At 46.7% G+C, this 16,762-nt stretch overlaps 1 protein-coding gene across 7 annotated transcripts; it reads left to right on the forward strand.

Annotated features, from left to right (window-relative positions):
• The first annotated feature begins 560 nt into the window (after positions 1-560).
• Positions 561-16,420, forward strand: LOC137448532 (uncharacterized). 7 transcript variants are annotated; one of them, XM_068153106.1, is made up of 10 exons: positions 561-1,130; positions 3,187-3,240; positions 3,709-3,790; positions 5,943-6,054; positions 6,802-6,946; positions 8,410-8,523; positions 9,089-9,233; positions 10,499-10,647; positions 11,646-11,785; positions 13,121-16,420. In XM_068153106.1, exons 4-10 carry the CDS (start codon positions 5,949-5,951, stop codon positions 13,240-13,242), a joined length of 921 nt encoding a protein of 306 aa, XP_068009207.1. In that variant the 5' UTR covers positions 561-1,130; positions 3,187-3,240; positions 3,709-3,790; positions 5,943-5,948; the 3' UTR covers positions 13,243-16,420. The 7 variants fall into 7 exon arrangements, 6 of the variants coding, with proteins under 6 accessions (XP_068009207.1, XP_068009210.1, XP_068009211.1 ...); XR_010989125.1 differs by lacking the exons at positions 561-1,130; positions 3,187-3,240 and adding an exon at positions 3,536-3,614 and having other exon boundaries at positions 13,121-15,913; positions 16,171-16,420; XM_068153109.1 differs by lacking the exons at positions 561-1,130; positions 3,187-3,240 and adding an exon at positions 3,536-3,614 and having other exon boundaries at positions 13,121-13,250; positions 15,795-16,420.
• The last annotated feature ends 342 nt before the right edge of the window (positions 16,421-16,762 follow it).

A 16,762-nucleotide genomic window follows, 5' to 3' on the forward strand; every position in this document is an offset into this window, starting at 1 on the left:
GGTTCTTCACCATGAGAGTGGTGAAACCCTGGAATGTGTTGTCCAGGGAGGTGGTCGAGGCCCCGTCCCTGGGGGTGTTTAAGACCAGGCTGGATGAGGCTCTGGCCAGCCTGATCTAGTGTGGGGTGTCCCTGCCCATGGCAGGGGGGTTGGAACTAGATGATCCTTGTGGTCCCTTCCAACCCTGAATGAAACTATGAAACTATGAAACTATGATCTTCACAGCATTCTCCTTGTGTTTCAGGCCAGACTTACTCTAGTAGTGCTTCTAAAGTGTCACTTGCAGGCAGTTTCTAGGACACTGGGAGTGCCACTGTGTACACATCTAGGGGCATACACAAAGTGTGGGAGTTGGGGGTGGAAGAGGAGAGAAAGATGCTAATGTCACCATGATGTGAGCTCAGGCTTTGGCTTTCTTCTTGTGTAATCTGTTCCCTGTTTGTGATCAGTGTACACACTGATGACAATGTTTTGTCTGACATAACAAATCATACTTAAGTTGCTGGTTTCCTCATCAGAATACCTTCAAAGGGTGGACTTTATCTCTACACTGATAAGGTAGGGAATGGCAGTGCTTGGCTGGATACCCTGTCTTTCCCCACAGCTGACAAATCCATGTTCATGTAGGCTCTGCACTCCTATCCCAGAACCCAAGGAAGCCCCAGCAGAGTTTAATCCCAACTCCATGATTTTATTTTTAATGGCTAGGGATGGGTGCTAGTTTATATTTGACAGGGAAGACTGCTTGCTTGGTAGGCATTCTATTTGCACCAGATAAATAACAGTTTGTCACTGCAGTATACTTTTAATTGGCTGTAATAGTTTAAATTTGAGGGTAAACAGGCAGAAATGTAAAGTGAAAGGAGTGGATGTTTTGAGGCCCAAGGTGCAGGGTGAGAATAACCAGCTAGTGTGGCTTGCTCTGCCTCTGTGGGACTGACTTCCAGTGGGTGGTAGGAAACTTTTCTATATCTGCCAGCAAAAAAAATTACTTGTGTGATATACTTGAAAATATTATCTAATGCCAAAACCTTGGAAAAGACTCACACACATTTGCAACACTTCTCTTCTCTTTTGGAGCATCCAAGTTGTGGAGCAGCACATCTGACCTGTACAATTAACCCTTTCTGGTAAGTATCTCCTTTATTTGTGTCCAAAACCATGATGGAGCTTTGGAGGTTTCTCCAACCCTTAAGCATCTCACCCCAAGCTTCCAGTGCAGAGCAGGAGCACACTAACTGCACATCAAGGATTTGATGAAGGGACAGGAGCACTGCCCTGTGGGGAGAGGCTGAGCAACCTGGGGCTTTTTATTCTGGAGAGGAGAAGGCTGTGAGGGGATTTAATAAATGTTTATAAATGTCTGAGGGCTGAGGGTCAAGAAGGAGGGGACAGGCTCTTCTCAGTTGCACCTTGTGATAGGACAAAGGGCAATGGATATAAACTACAGCACAGGAGGTTGGACTCGGTGATCCCTAGAGGTCCTTTCCAACCCCTAACTTCCTGTGGTCTCCAGGCATGGGGCCCCAGCCTTCTCTTCTCCATGCTGCACAACCCCAACTTCCTCAGCCTGTCCTCGTAGCAGAGGTGTTCCAACCCCCTGATCATTTTCATGGCCCTCCTCTGGACCTGCTCCATCAGGTCCAGATTTAGAAATAACTTAAACCCCAGCTCTGAGGCTAGGTTTGGTGACTTTCAGCAGAGAATGCACTATTCTGCAAGGAATGGATGTGAAATAGAAAAGTCCAAGATGGCTACACGTGCACTTGTTGTGCAAGAGAAGTTACTCCTATCTATGCAGTGTGACATGAAAAAATGACCCCCAAGTGCCAAGTTGTAAGAGACTAAAGCTTGTTTCTCTTGATGTAAATCAACAAAGATAAAATTACCTTTGCTCCTCATCTAGACAATGGCTGCCCAGGGAGGGGATGGTGCAAAGACCCTCTGGAATGTCCAACAAAGGACAAGATTGTTATGAACAACCTGCCTGAGGGGTCAGCTCTGCCTACTGATCTGGAGCTCAAAAGGTCAAAAAGACCTGGGAGTCCTGATGGACAACAAGTTGACCATGTGCCCTCATGGCCAAGAATGCCAGTGGCATCCTGGGACACATCCATAAGAGAGTGGCCAGCAGGTCAAGGGAGATTCTTCTCCCCTTTTACTCTGCCCAGGTGAGGCCTTATCTGGAATACTGCATCCAGTTCTGGGCTCCCCAGTTCTGGGCTCCCCACTTCCAGAACAGGGAATTGCTTAAGAGGGTACAGCAAAAGGCTACAAAGGTGACTAGGGCACTAGAACATCTCTCTTATGAAGAAAGGCTGTGAGGGACTTGGGGCTTTATGTCCTGGAGAAGAGCAGACTGAGGGGGGATCTTCTCAATGCTTATAAGCACTTACAGGGTGGGTGTCAGAAGCTGGGGCCAGTGGTTTTTCATTGGTGCTCAGTGACAGGACAAGAGGCAATGAGCACAAACTTGGACATAGGAAGTTCCAACAAAACACAAGGAGGAGCATCTTTACATTGGGGGTGGCAGAGCATCAGAACAGGGTGCCCAGAGAGGCGGTGGAGTCTCCATCTCTGCAGTCATTCAAAACCCACCTGGACACTGTCCTGTGCAACCTGCTCTAGGTGAACCTGCTTTGGTAGGGGGGGTTGGACTAGATGATCTCCAGAAGACCCTTCCAACCTTCTGTGATTCAACTCCCTCTGGGGCTATAGGAAGATCTGTAGCTGCTCACAGAACCCAGAGACCTTGCTATGTGTAACAGCCCCAGCTTCCCCAAATCCCACATCCTGGCTGTTTCTGCAGCTCCCCATGTGAATGTTGCCTCTCCCACCCAGGCTTGAAGCCTTGCTTCTATTTCTGAGATAAAGTATTTTTCACTGGAATGCTCAGATTCCCTCCCTGTGTGTGGTAGTTTTAGGCTGTGCTTAGGACAATTTTCCACAGACTGAGTAGAAATTGATAGAATGTAAATAAATTACCATTGGATGTAAAAGGGAAACTAATAATAAAGTCTAAATAGTTGTACAAACTAACTCTTTTTTTCAGTTTCTTCAGTCTAGCTGATACTAGTTGGTAGCTTTTGCTTGGCTGTTGCTGACCATGACTGCATTCTCTGTTGTGGCTAAGTACTAACAAGCTACTCCCCACTTTTCTCCTTTTTTCTCTTGTCCCATGTACAGAGGGGAAGGGGGTAAAGAGGCAGAAGCTGTGGGCAGCCCCCTGGTTTTGTGCAGGTGGGTTCTTGTTTATAAATTGTAGATATATGTAAATATTGTCTGTTTTGTACATATCCATTGCATTTCGTATCTCAGGTTGTAGTTTTGCTTGTAAACATAGCTACATTTGATTCCATCTGAGCTAGTCTGGCAATTTGATGTTGGAGGGGTAATTTCAACCCACCACACTGTGTCAGAGACAGGGAAGGAGCAAGCAGATGAGAATCAGAGAGCAGGCGCTCGTTGGCTTTTGTCTGTCAGCAATCTGGGAGGGTGCATGGCTCCGGCTGTTATAAAAGAGGCTTGTTAAGTAAGCACATTGCTCTTGCATAAGTGCTTGTTTTGGGGAGACTTTAGCCAACTGGAGGCTGCAGATCACAGACAGAAATCAGGTTTGACTGCAGTGATGGTATTTTGAATTTTTTTTTAAGTAATGCATGGTTTTAATCTGCTGAAAGTTGTATAAAACGTTTTTTTTTTGCAAAGGGCTGAGCAGCAGAGACTCCTCAGTGCTGGCAGGAGCTGGGCTGGAGCGGTAAGGCACTGCCAAAAAGCCTGAGTGGATCTGGTGAGTAAGATTCCTGATTCTTCTAAAGGGTGGTTGATAACTACAAGTAGGGGGGAAGTACTGCAGCCATTTATTGCCAGGGGGGCAGGAGGTGAGAGACAGTGGTGAAACTGTTGACTGCTGTTAAAGCAGACTGCCCAGACTTCTGTAAGCGATAGAAGAAGGGTACAAGCATGCAGTGATGTTTCCTTTCTTCTCTTTTCCCCTCTTTCAGAAATCTGCAGGTCAGTTATTTCCTGAGCCAGAAATGATCTTTGCTATTACAAGTGGATTTTTCTTTTCAGCATTTGCTTCTTCAGTGTATATGAAGACAATATGTTGTTTTCAGATTAGGCTGAAGTAACTTTAACTGGGATTTGATGTCTTGAGTTAAATGAATTCTTCACATAGGATTTTTTTTTAAGAGTGGTTTTTAGTTTAGATGGAGCCAAAGAGGCAAAAGCTTGTGTGGATTTACAGAAAACAGAAGTTTCCTTCCTACTTTCTTGTGCTGTATCTGGATGCAGTTCAGTCCGTGAACAAAGCCCGGAACTATAAAACCATCCAGTGAAGTGGGAGCAGGAATTCAGTAGTGCAGTGCTGAGCAGCTTGAAACAACATGGTTCTTACTGCTGCCAGCTCTGACAGCGTGGTACAGAGAAGTCAGCTCACATGTCCAGGTGTGAGGGGAAATAATGCCATTGCCTATCATATGAGGATGAAAGTCACCACTTGCAAACCTTGACAGTTATGTAGAATGCAGTTTTTTTACCATCCATAAAGTTCTTGTGGCCTGAAAAAGCACTTAAATTTCAGTTTCAGCCAGTGGATGAGGAGGTAATACCACCATGAAAAGGAGTGATTTGGTAGGAGAGGTAAAAGTGAAAAATCTATAAAGATGCTTGGCTGCAAAACCAAGACTAATGTTTCCCTGTTTCCTTCCTAAAGGAGGGAATTGATAGGCCTGCTTGCTTCAGTAAAACTGCAGCAGGGATGTCAGATAAACTGGAATCACTTTTACCCTCACTAATTATTTAGACCTTGAAAGCCATTGCAGTACACACATAGTACACACATGCCAGTAAGGGATGGGTAGTGGCAGAGCAGGCTGCTTGTTGGCCACTCCGTGGCTTCCCGTTTCAATTCTAGCAAGACCTCTTTGCTTCTGTCCAGGACCCAGGCAGCCTTCCCAGGTGTTTGCTCTCCATCTACAACTTGTACAGAGGCCTTTAGTCAGTGCAGTGCTAGGGGCTGGTATAGATTGTTAGCAACCAATCTCAGATATTGAGAAGGGGTTTTCCCCACATTCTTGGGTTGCTTCATGGATCTGGAAAGTTGGATCTTAAACTCATGACAGACTATTAAAGGCACTACTACTAGAAATTCTTGAGCTGTTGGAAGAGTGTTCTGGGGAAGGATCAGTTACTTGCCCTGGTTTTGGGCTGTTTTCTGGGCTGCTGACACTGACTACTGTCAGGGAGGCTCTCTCTGTGAGAAAGACATTGAGGTGCAGGAGTGCTGTCCAGAGAAGAGCAACAAAGCTGGAGAAGGGTCAAGAATACAAGTCTTATGAGGAGTGGCTGAGGAAACAGGGATTGTTTTGTTTGGAGAAGAAGAGGCTGAGGGAGGACCTCGTTGCCATCTACATCTCCCTGAAAGGAGGTTGTAGTGAGGTGGAGGTTGGTCTCTTCTCTCAGGTATCAGGTGATAGGATGAGAGGAAACAGCCTGAAATTGTGTCAGGGGAGGTTTAGGTTGGATATTAGGAAAAATTTCTTTCCTGAAAGAGTGGTCAAGGATTGGAACAGGCTGCCCAGAGAGGTGGTGGAGTCACCATCCCTGGAGGTATTCAAGAAGCGTGCAGACGTGGAACTCAGGTACGTGGTTTAATGGCCATGGTGGTGTTAAGTTGCTGGTTGAACTCAATGGTCTTGGATGTCTTTTCCAACCAAAATAATTCTATGACTCTGTGACTCTATAAGGAGATGCTGCTTCAAACAAAGATGGTCCTGGGCCATGCAAGGCCTTTTTAGTTTTTATGGAGGCACCACAAAGGAAAATCAGCAGTTAATACTGGGGAATCTGAAATGTTTATTTCTAAACCAGTTTCTGGGGCACAGAACAAACCCAGGCATGTGTTATGGTAACCAAACCATTTCTCTGGTTTGTTGCAGGTTAAAATGGATCTCATACCCAAGCTGAAAATTTTGGTGATGTTTCTGTCTCTGGCTGTTTTCATGGTCATGGTGGTTCTGAATGCTGCAAACGCCACAGGGATATTCAAAGGTAATGCAAGCAAACTGGCATTGTTCAGAGGTGGCTTTCTTGCATTATATGATTTAATAATACAAGGTGCATTAGATGGGATAGATCTGTTTGTTACCTCACTGATTCTCCAGATACACCTTGATCTGTGAGAGGTGGAAGCAGCTGATGCAACCTCCAGGTTTTGCCCTATCTAGTCCCTTGGAATCCAAGGAAATGGTCTTTTCCCTAATGAATCTTAACTAGGTATTGGCAGGTACCGGGCAGTCTGTGTAGACACAGCACGTCAGGACATGGTTAAGTGGGCATGGTGATGTTGGGTTGACAGCTGGACTTGATGATCTTAGAGGCCTTTCCCAACCTTAATGATTCTCCATGGTACCCTTGTACCTCTGGTGGAAGCTGTCTGTTCTACTGCTGTGGGTTTATAGAGGGCAGTGGCAATTGCTTTGAACAAGAACCAGCTGAATGTGTCTGAAAGTGACACAGTGCTTCTCTGTGGCTTTCACACACAGCTGGCTTTTCTGGTTCTGTGTGGGAGGGAAGGTGTTCGGAATTCCCATAGGGACACTGATCCCATAATGGGTATCCAAAGGCAAGCTGACTGCAGCACATGGCTTATTTTTACTGAGAGCATCCTCTCATTTTCCTCAGATCCACCAAGGTGCGGACTAAGCCTTGAGGAAGATTGCAGGGTGAGGGAAATCATCCTTCCCCATCCTTAGGATGTATTAACACCTTTGCCTGCAATAACATTCACTACCACAGGTCTGTTCAGGTCAACCCCTGGAAACATCTCGGCGAAGTACCAGACTGACTTCACACCAGCTGGCTGGACTTTCCTCATCTGGAATGTCATCTACGCCTGGCAGCTTGCCTGGCTTCTCTATGCCTTGTCAGGCATCTGCCGAAGGTATTCTCCCTGTTTGCACTATAAAGGAGGGACAATGGCTCTTCCCTTCCCTAGCTCAGTCTCCTGCCCCCTTCTCAGTGGTTTCTAGTCAGAGTAAACCCGCTGCCATTCCTCTTAACTTGACGTGTTCTGCTGCTGGAGTGTCTTTTAGGTTCAGCATCCAATGCTGAGAAGTACTTTGGAGGTGTCCATGAACTGTTCTCATGTGAGGACAGGTTACAGAGCACGTAAACTGGTGTGTGAGGCCTGGTTCCCACTGATGGGACAGGATCTGACTGAGTTACCCAGATTCATACATGCACTGCTAGGTGCTAGGAATCCAGAGGTAAAACAAATGAATTATGGAGATAATGTTTCAAGTTTACTTGCTGTTGCAGATCAGTGAATCAGTGTTGGGAAGACTCCTGCAGTTACTGAACTGCACTTGAAGCTTTTTTTAGGGCTATGCAATTAATAACTGCCTCATGCAGCAAGGTGCCATATCTGTAATACTCTGTGATGTCTTCTGAGGGGTAGACTTGCACTGCAGCTCTTCTGTCAAGGAGACTGTGGACTATTTAGTTTGAGTCTTATGTATCTGCTGTTATCACATGACATGTAAGAAGCTGCTCCATTGATTCTGGCCAGGGTCAAAGGTTGAGGGAAGAATGTATCACAGAATTGTCAGGTTTAGAAGGGACCCCAAGGATCATCTAGTTCCAACCCCCCTGCCATGGGCAGGGACACCTCACACTAGATCAGGTTGCCCAGAGCCTGGCTTTAAAATCTTCCAAGGATGGGGCTTCTACCACCTCCCTGGGCAAGCTATTCCAGTGTCTTACCACCCTCATGGTGAAGAACTTTTTCCTAACATTTAGTCTTCTAGCTTGGATCTATTCCTATCATTACCTGACATCCTAAAAAGTCCCTCCCCAGCTTTCTTGTAGGCCACTTCAGATACTGGAAGGCCACAAGAAGGTCACCTTGGATCCTTCTTTTCTCCAAACTGAACAACCCCAACTCTCTCAGCCTGTCCTCACAGGAGAGGAGCTCCAGCCCTCTGATCATGTATATGTTTGTAGAAGAGTGGTATGAGCACACACACAAAACATCCATGCTCATCTGCACCCACACGATGATCCCACCAGCCTTTTTCCCCTGGAACTGGGCTACAATCCCATGACTATGCCTCTGCTCCTGTCAACATCTGTGGAGCAGACCTCAGTCCCCATGAAATCTGTAATGGTGAGTGGTAGTTCAAACACCAGCAAGAAGCTCTGTGCTCTGGGACAATGTCCTGCTGGGGAAAGCCACAGGGAGTGCATTGTGTCAGACAAGGATGCAGAGAAAATAGCCTAATTTAAGCAGAAATATTTAACTCCAGTGTAGGGCCCTTGTTAGTGTGAGGAAAATGAGGCCAGGAAAGTTTGGCTGGTCAATGCAAGCATTGTATGCCTTTCTCTCTACCCGCTTTTTCCTGGCAGGAATGAACTTGGATGTGTCTACATAAAGCCAGACTTGCTGCCAATCCCTTTCTATGTGGCCTGGATTCTGAATAACGGCTTCAATGTTGGATGGCTGTTTCTGTGGGACCGAGAGTAAGTTGCCTTTTCTTGCACATGCTTTCCAGTCCTTTGCCTGGACTGTCCAAATACTTCAGTTTGTCCTTTCCCCCATGTGTAACATGTTCATCAAAACTGTAGAAGTCTCTGCAGACCTTTGGCACCAGGTGCCTTTTGTAGAAGTTTGGGTGTTTTGCATGATGTTTGCATTAGTTATTGAAGTCTGAGATCTCCTCAAAGCTGCTGCTCTTCCATGTTTTTCCTTCTTCCACAGGTGAGATAGGAGCCATGCCTCTCTTCATAAATACAGTTAAGCTCCTTGCCTTGTATTCTTTCCATAATCATGGTCATATGAAGTGCTTGTAACAGTCCCACTGTCAAGAGGTGAAGAAATCAGTAGCAGCCAGGAGAAGAATAGCTTTGTGAACACCAGAGTAGAACAGCAGCATGTTAAACTGAGAGCTACATCTAGTGATTACCTCCAGTAAAACCTGATTAACTTAAAATCAGTGAAGGGCAAACACTAAAGCTGTGAGTTCAGGCGTTGTGACACCACTGAAAAGATTTATTGTCATGTGTGTGTGCATGTTCTTTGCCTTAGATATCTCCTCCCAGCCCTGGTGTTCCTGGCAGCCCTCACTTTCACCACATGTGCCTCCCTCTTCAGCTCACACCAAGCCTTGAGCATCCATTCCGCGTGGTTCCTGAAGGGTCACAAAGCTGAGCTCTGGCTCATCCGCATCCTAGTAGGTGGTATTTGGGAAGCTGTGCTGCTGGTGAATGCCTAAAAAGTATCTCTGTGCAGTGCTGAAGGTCTCAAACATAAAAGATTGAATGGCAGGACATAGATAAGGGAAGATTTGTGCCTGCTGCAGGTGCATGCAAGCTCCATTGCATCTGCTCCCACTTGGACAACATGGGAATGATGCAGAGCAAGGTCCCTTGTACTTCTCCAGGTGCCACAGAATGAAGTTTTCAGTGAAATAGGAAAATTTCAGCCCAGATATGTTTACTAAGGGTGGCTTCTGTTGCCATAGCTGATGGTGATGTCCTTGGTATGTGAGTGAAAATTAGCTCTGTGTATTTCTGACATGGAGAAGTGCACCCTGCTCAGCATTTCGTATGCAACTGCCTTTCAGAGTTCTGCTAAGTTCTGGAAAAAAATGCCTTTTCTGCTGTCCCTGAGAGGAGTGTGTGTATGTGCTTGGCAAACTGCACGGAGGAAAGGTGGCGAACAGACTCACTGGTCCTTGGCTCCCTACCAGTGCCCTTCTCCCAGCGTGATCCCTTCCTCCCCAAGCAGCACACCTTATCCTGTAGTTCCTGCTATGGCTGCTGGGTCTGCTTTATCCATCTTTGGATGTTTTGTTTGATGTTGATGCTGCTCAGTGAGAAAGTGGATCAACTGAAAAAGTCTATCCAAGGAGCTAGGAGGGTTTTCAGTGGAGGGGTAGTCTGCAAAGCTGAGAGGTTCTGCACAGAAAAGTTCCTCCCAACCCCACTGGAAACGTGTCTACAGCTCTTGGCACAAAGTGGGACCAGGCTTTGTTCTTCACATCCTTGTGCTGCATTTCCCAGGACACCAGTAGAACACTCAGAAATGGGAACAGCTGAGGTCCCCATCCTCACTTAAGAGGTACTCCAGCCCTTGATGTTACCTGCTGTAGGCTCCACATACCAAAGATGTTTGCTGGTGTGTGTTGAGATTCTAAAAACTTTACCAGTTAGAGCAGTGCACAGCAATTGGGTTGGGCAGCCAGGCAGTTTGTGCATCGTTGAGTGTGACTGGGAATCCCCACTGGGGCTGGGGGGTTCTGCAGCTGCCACTGGGGTGGATCTCTGAGGTACTTTGGAGATTCCAAAGCCTCAACTCTTCTGCATGGTGAGGGACTTTACCTACAGCTAAGTCCAGAAGGCTGGTTTAAGTGCCCCAGGAGCTACAGATCAGAAAAGACAAACAGAAATTCCCTTTATCACCAGTGCTTGTCTTCCTCCTGTGTTTATCTGGCAGGTCCAGAATGGGCTGGCTCTCTATGCAGCATGGACGACCATCGCTACACTGCTGAACTTTGCTGTTGTGTTGATCTACAAGTGGGATGTGCCCAATGAGACAGCAACCACTGCTTCTCTGAGCATCCTTACTCTAGGCCTAGTAATATGGTAAGCAGTCTGGTGGGTTCCCAGCAAATCTGAATGACCCCTTCCATCTCTTACAACTTGTTTGGATTATCTGTCCCGATTAATTCATAGAATTGTTTTGGTTGGAAAAGACCTTTAAGATCATCAAGTCCAACTGCCGTCTAACTCTGCCAAGTCTGGTGCCAAACCATGCCCTCAGCAACCCCATCTCTGCCTCTTTGAAACACCTCCCGGGGTGGAGATTCAATCACCTTCTGGGGGAGCCTGTTGCAGTGCTTGAGAACCCTTTCAGGGAAGAAGTTTCTTCTAATATCCAACCTAAACCTCCTCTGGGGCAACTTGAGGCCATTTCCTCTTGTCCTATCACTGGTTTCTAGGGAGAAGAGACAGACCCCCACTTCAACCTCCTTTCAGGGAGGTCTCCCCTCAGCCTCCTCCTGTCTAAACAACCCCAGGTCCCTCAGCTGCTCCTCACCAGCCCCATTCTCCAGACCCTTCACCAGCTTCCTTATCCTTCTCTGGAACTGCTCCAGCACCATAATGTCTTTCTAGCAGTAAGGGCCCCAGTATTGACCAGAGGACTCGAGGTGTGGCCACATGACTGCTGAGTACAGAGGGAATAGTCTGTCTCTGCACCAACACCAAGTACAAAGTCCTCTGTTATGATTCATCACAAATGATCAGGGAGCCTGGGCAGAGATTTTCTTTCATGATGTTCAGCAATGGCAAGAAGCACCTGCTGTAGGACAGGAACAGGTTTGCAGGTCAGGGCTTGATAGGGAAAAGATAATGAAGCATGGCTTTATTTATTTTCTCCCCCCCTAAACTCACCTTGTGTATATATTTTTTTAATCTTCTGATTTGTAGCAAATGAACAATTTTGGATTTTGGTCCTAACTGGCCTGCAGTAAACCTGTTCATTGTCCAATTTCTTTCTTAAACGTTTGGGGGAGGGGAAGGGGCAAAGGGTGGAATGTGCAGAGAGAAATGCTTACTTTAGTCACTCATTTTCTTCACAGGTTTTACCTAGAAAACATCTTTCTTGACAAGTATGTCCGGTACAACCTCACCATCTACCCAGTGGTCATAACAGCTCTGACTGGCAGTACATGCAAGAACTTCTCCTTTTCATCTCCAACAACAAATGGCATTTTCATAGGTGAATCTCTTGGGCTGTTTCCAACTCTTGTAAAAGGTGGCCAGAAAACACTTCCACACCTTTCCTGTGAATTAAGGGCAGAAAGAGAGACTTGCACTTGGAAAGTGGTGTTTGGGAAAAGCAGAACTGGGGATTTCTTAGATGGTTTTTTGTTTTGCAAAGAGAAGAGCGGAAATCATTGCCCATGAGCTGTGGGGCTGGATTGAAATCTTGTGTTGCCCCAAGTTCACTTCCCAGTACAATCTGCTTGCCCTATAATTCTCCATTAGCCACTGGGATCCTCTGCTGGTAGTTCCATCAGATGCAGGGTGGGGCAGAAGAGCAGTGTTGGGACTAAGGCTATGGATTTTTATTTGCCCCCTGGGATATGGCAGCAGTGTTGTAAGTTTTACCCAAGAATGGGTTGCAGCTAAATTTGACAAAGCAAAAGCCCACACATGCTTGTCTCCTACACAGAGCCTGAGCAAGTTTTCCTGGGATTATTTGGTTGCTGCAGACCACTGAGGCTGAGTGTAGTCATCCATGGTAAAAGGGCTTAAGCTGCCCAAACACTGTGCAACTGCAGGCTGGCAAAAGCTATGCCATTATGACTGGTTTTATGCTGGCATGAAAGGGGCTGGGCTGTGTGAACTCTGAATCCTGCTGTAGACATTTGAGATGCTTATTCCCATAGAAGGGGGCAGAAGAAGGGAGCATGGTCCCAGCCTTCAGCCTTCCCACTGCCATATACCAGTGGCTAAAGCTAATTTCTGGAGTGACACCAGCAGTGCAACCACTCCAGTACGTTTACTCTTGCTGGAAGGGCAGATGGAGCCTGGTAATGCCTAAAAGCAGCCAGTACAACTTAGCAGAGCTTGTCTGCTAAAGGCAGGAGAGCACTGGAGATTCGCCTCCTGATGGTTCTGACCACCAGGAATGTGAAGGTATGTGTGATCTCTGGCAGACAGCTCTGTTCCTGCAGTAGGTAAGTTTCTACCAGCAAAAGCTTCATCTGAGTGGTTCAGCTTGTTTGGCTGGTAGGTTGAGAGTTGCTTTTCCCAAACTAGTGCATGTTTCTTTCTATAGTGCAGCTATTCCTGGAGTAGTTTGTTAATGCAAGGCATTTTTATTCTTGTGTCCATGAAGCCTTCTCTTTAAGACTTGCCTTGACCTGGAAGCAGTGAGTGAATTTGGATAGCAGTGAAACTCTGAAATGCAGCTCTGATGGGGGTCAATGGCTTCTAGACAGGGGAGTTTCTCTCTTCCCCTGAGTGCCCCCTGTACTGGGAGCTGAAGTGTGACAAGAGGCATTGACTTTTTCTCATGTGCTAACATCCTTCTGTGTTTCTTTTTTAGTTGTCCTGCTGGCAATGACCTGCTTGATCTTTGTGGTTAGACTGGGACTAGTCACATGGAGACACTGTAAGAGACCACTGCAAGTGTCAGGAACCCCAGACCCATCAGGCACAGTGGCCTGAGACCTCTGGTATGTTGTGGCAGACACTTTGAAGAGAGGAAAAAGACCTGGGCATCTTCTGGTCCTTCTTTCCAGTATCGATTGCCCTCTGCTCTTCTCTAACTCCTTCTTCTACATCCAAAATGTGGATGGCTTGTGTCTGCAAACCTGTCCTCAGATCAGTTAGGCACAGCCCCAGCTTGAATCTGCATCCTCCATTTGTTGTGACTCTGGATCAGTGCAGGAAGAGGTCCTTCAGACAAATAGCTCTGTGCACCTTTATGGTGACTGAGCTGTGGCTCCCTGCTGCTGGCAGTGCAGTGAGGGCCATCACCAAGCAACTGCACACATGCTTTCCTTGGCAGCTTATTGTTTTTCTTCAACTGCAGCTCAAAGAGAATGATCCCTGGGAGTCCAGGTGAGCAGCAGGAGTTCTGTCGTTCCTTTGGCCATTCAGTGCTGGGTATCTGCATGTCCCAGTGGTGTGTGCAGATGTGCAGGCAGTCACTGCTCCCTGTCCTCCTCTTCGTGGGGGGAACAGATGCTACAGCTCCAGAGATCTACCTTTGTGTCAGCTCTGATGTTTGATGCCCAAGGAAGGAAAGAGTGACTGAACACTTCTGACACAATTGCAAGCCTTCATAGAAGTGTAGTATCATTCTGGTTGGAAAAGAGATTTAAGACCATCAATTCTAACTGTTAACCTAACACTGCCAAGTCCACCTTGAAACCTTGTCCCTAAGTGCCACCTTCGCACAACCTTTAGGTCATTCCAGGGGTGGTGACTGAACCACTTCTCTTGCTCCAATGCTTCAACTTCTCTAGTGAAGACATTTTTTCAGGTGTCCAACCTAAACTGTCTCTGGTCAAACTTGAGGCTGTTTCCTCTCACCCTATCACTGGTTACTAGGGACAAGAGGCCAATGCCCATCTGGCTCCAACCTCTTTTCAGGGAGTTGTAGAAAGTGAGAAGCTCTGCCTTCAGTGTCCTCTAGGCTAAACCACCCTAGTTCTCTCAGCCACTCCTCACCAGCCCTGTTCTCCAAACACTTCTCCACCTTTGTTGCCCTTCTCTGGACCTGATCCAGCACCTTTTTTGTAGTGAGGGGCCCAAAACGGACCCCAGGACTAGAGATGTGGCCTTACCAGTGCTGAGTATAGGCAAACAATCACTTTGCTGATCATGTTGGTCACACTATTGCTAATCCAAGCCAGGATGCTGGTGGCTTTCTTGGCCACCCAGGCACACTACTGGGTCATATTTAGCTGATTGTCAGGCAACACCCCCAGGTCACCGCTCTTCAACAGATTTCAATTTGTTGTAGCTCTAGAAACCGAAGATGCATTCACTTCTCAGCATAGGCTCAGACATCTGGGTCTCTGCCCTGATTTTTCCTGACTTTCTCAGTTAAGGTAGTTGCTGTGTCTCTACCTGTGGACCCACAATAGCAGATTCATACTGTTCCTGCTCTGCCTGTAAGCCAGATGGTATCTAGGGCAGCAGGAATGGTGGGTTGCCTTTCCCTGAGCTATTCCAAATGAGCAATACACAGCTTGTGCACTGGAGGATGGTTTGTAGCCCCTCTGGCAGGAAGCTAGATGTACAGAGGAGATGAAACCTGACCTGGGGTAAAGCCTGCTGCTTCAAAGAGAGTCTAGTTAAGTGAAAAAATAAATTATTTGAACCAGTGGAGTGAGTTCATCCTGGATCAGTGCTTTCTCATGTGGCTTTACCACTTTTGACATGGTATTAGGAAGCCTGAAAGGGGATTGACTGATTTGTCAGACCACTGTGCCTTCTTGAGAGCCAATGGTGACTCACTGGTGTCTGTAAAGTGTTTCTACGTGGGCAGGTGCTTTCAGATGCTGGATATCTTCCAGTGCAATTCCAAAGCTAAAGTCTTTTAAGCTTACACTGAACAAAGAGCAAACTCTGTGTAATGCAATCCTTTGTGTCCTTGTGGGCTGGTGGTTTATTTTCAAATAAATCAGCTAATCCCAGCACTCTTCCCCTAACTCTGTAAATCATCTAAAACACCTCCCTTGGGTCATGGAGCGACCCTGGTCTCCTGCTGGAGCCAACTCCTCCTCCCTCACTGGGATGCTCCTGGCTGTAGCTTCTTCCACTGATCATGCCTTCCTCAGCCTTAGAGGCTGAGATATGTATGATGTGTATTCCTTTGTGTGATTTAAACTCCTGTGCCAAGTGCCTGTTCATTAACTTCTATTTTGTAAACCCCCCAAGAGCTCAGCTGGTAAATTCCCAGCAGCCTGTCCATAAGCTGCTGGTGTTAAATCCACTGGCATGTGGATTAAGGGTCTAGACAAGGTGAGTAGTGGGTGGGAGGCTATGCAGCAGTTAGTACATGGGGAGCTCTGGGAGGTTTTGCATCCTCCCAAGCAAGAGCTTTGCAAACAGCTCCCAGGGCAACTAGGGCATAATAGAACTGATGATCTCAAAATCCTCTTCCAACCTCAAGTCCAACTGCTTGCCTAGAACTCACGATCCCACTACTGCTACCACCAAACCACACCCCTCAGCACCACATCCACGTGTCTTTTAAATACCTCCAGGGATGACTCCACCACCTCCCTGGGCAGCCTGTTCCAGTGCCTGATACAACTTGAGGACATTTCCTCTTGTCCTGTCACTTGTTGCATGTGAGAAGAGACCCACTCCCACTTCCTTTCAGGTAATTGTAGAGGGCAACGAGGGCTTCCCTGTGACAGGTTACACCCAGCCCCATAGGAGTGCGGTTTGAAAAGAACATAGTCCCCAGGTGGACAAGAAACTTGTCCCAGTTGGGCAGAGAGACTTGGTTCCCCCACCCAGGGGGAGGGGTCCCTGGGTCAAAGTCTATTCTGCTCCCACTTCCTATCCACTGAGCCTGTTTAAGGTGATCTATTTTCCTGTCCTTTCCTTCTGGCTCCTTCTCCTTGCCTGCCCAAGATGCTGCTCCTGCTGTTGCTGCAGGTGGTTTGGGCCTGTTCCATGCTGCATCCAGACTCCTAAGGACTGCATCTAAAGAGGATCCACATTTGCATCGAGAGAATCCACATTTGCATCGAGAGAATCCTTTGCCAGCTGTGACTGGTTTTGTATATATTTTCATTTACCTTTTTTTCTTATACTTTTGTAACCTTCCTTTTACTCAAATGCCATATATATTTTGTTAAACTTACCTTTTTTTACTTCCAAATTGATTCAAGACTCTTTCTTTTGTGATTTTACCTCTCTTTTCTTCTGTGTAATTTGTTTTCCCCATACTGGGAAAAAGGGAGAGGGGAGGTAATCTAAATCTATTCCATTTGGGCTTTTTGCACTCTGGGAAAGCTTAAACCACAACATCCCCTCAGCCTCTTCTGAAGACTAACCAACCCCAGTTCCCTCACAATACTTGTGTTCAAGACCCTTCATCAGCATAGTTGCTCTTCTGTTTACACACTCCAGTATCTTAATGTCCCCTTTTAGTAAAGGGCCTAAAACTGAACCCAGTATTCCAGGTCTGGCTTCACTAGTGCTGAGTAGAGGGAGAGAATCA

The sequence above is a fragment of the Melanerpes formicivorus genome, unplaced genomic scaffold (assembly GCF_026170545.1).
Source record: "Melanerpes formicivorus ecotype bairdi unplaced genomic scaffold, bMelFor1.0.p_v2 SCAF_25, whole genome shotgun sequence".
Lineage (NCBI taxonomy): Eukaryota > Metazoa > Chordata > Aves > Piciformes > Picidae > Melanerpes > Melanerpes formicivorus.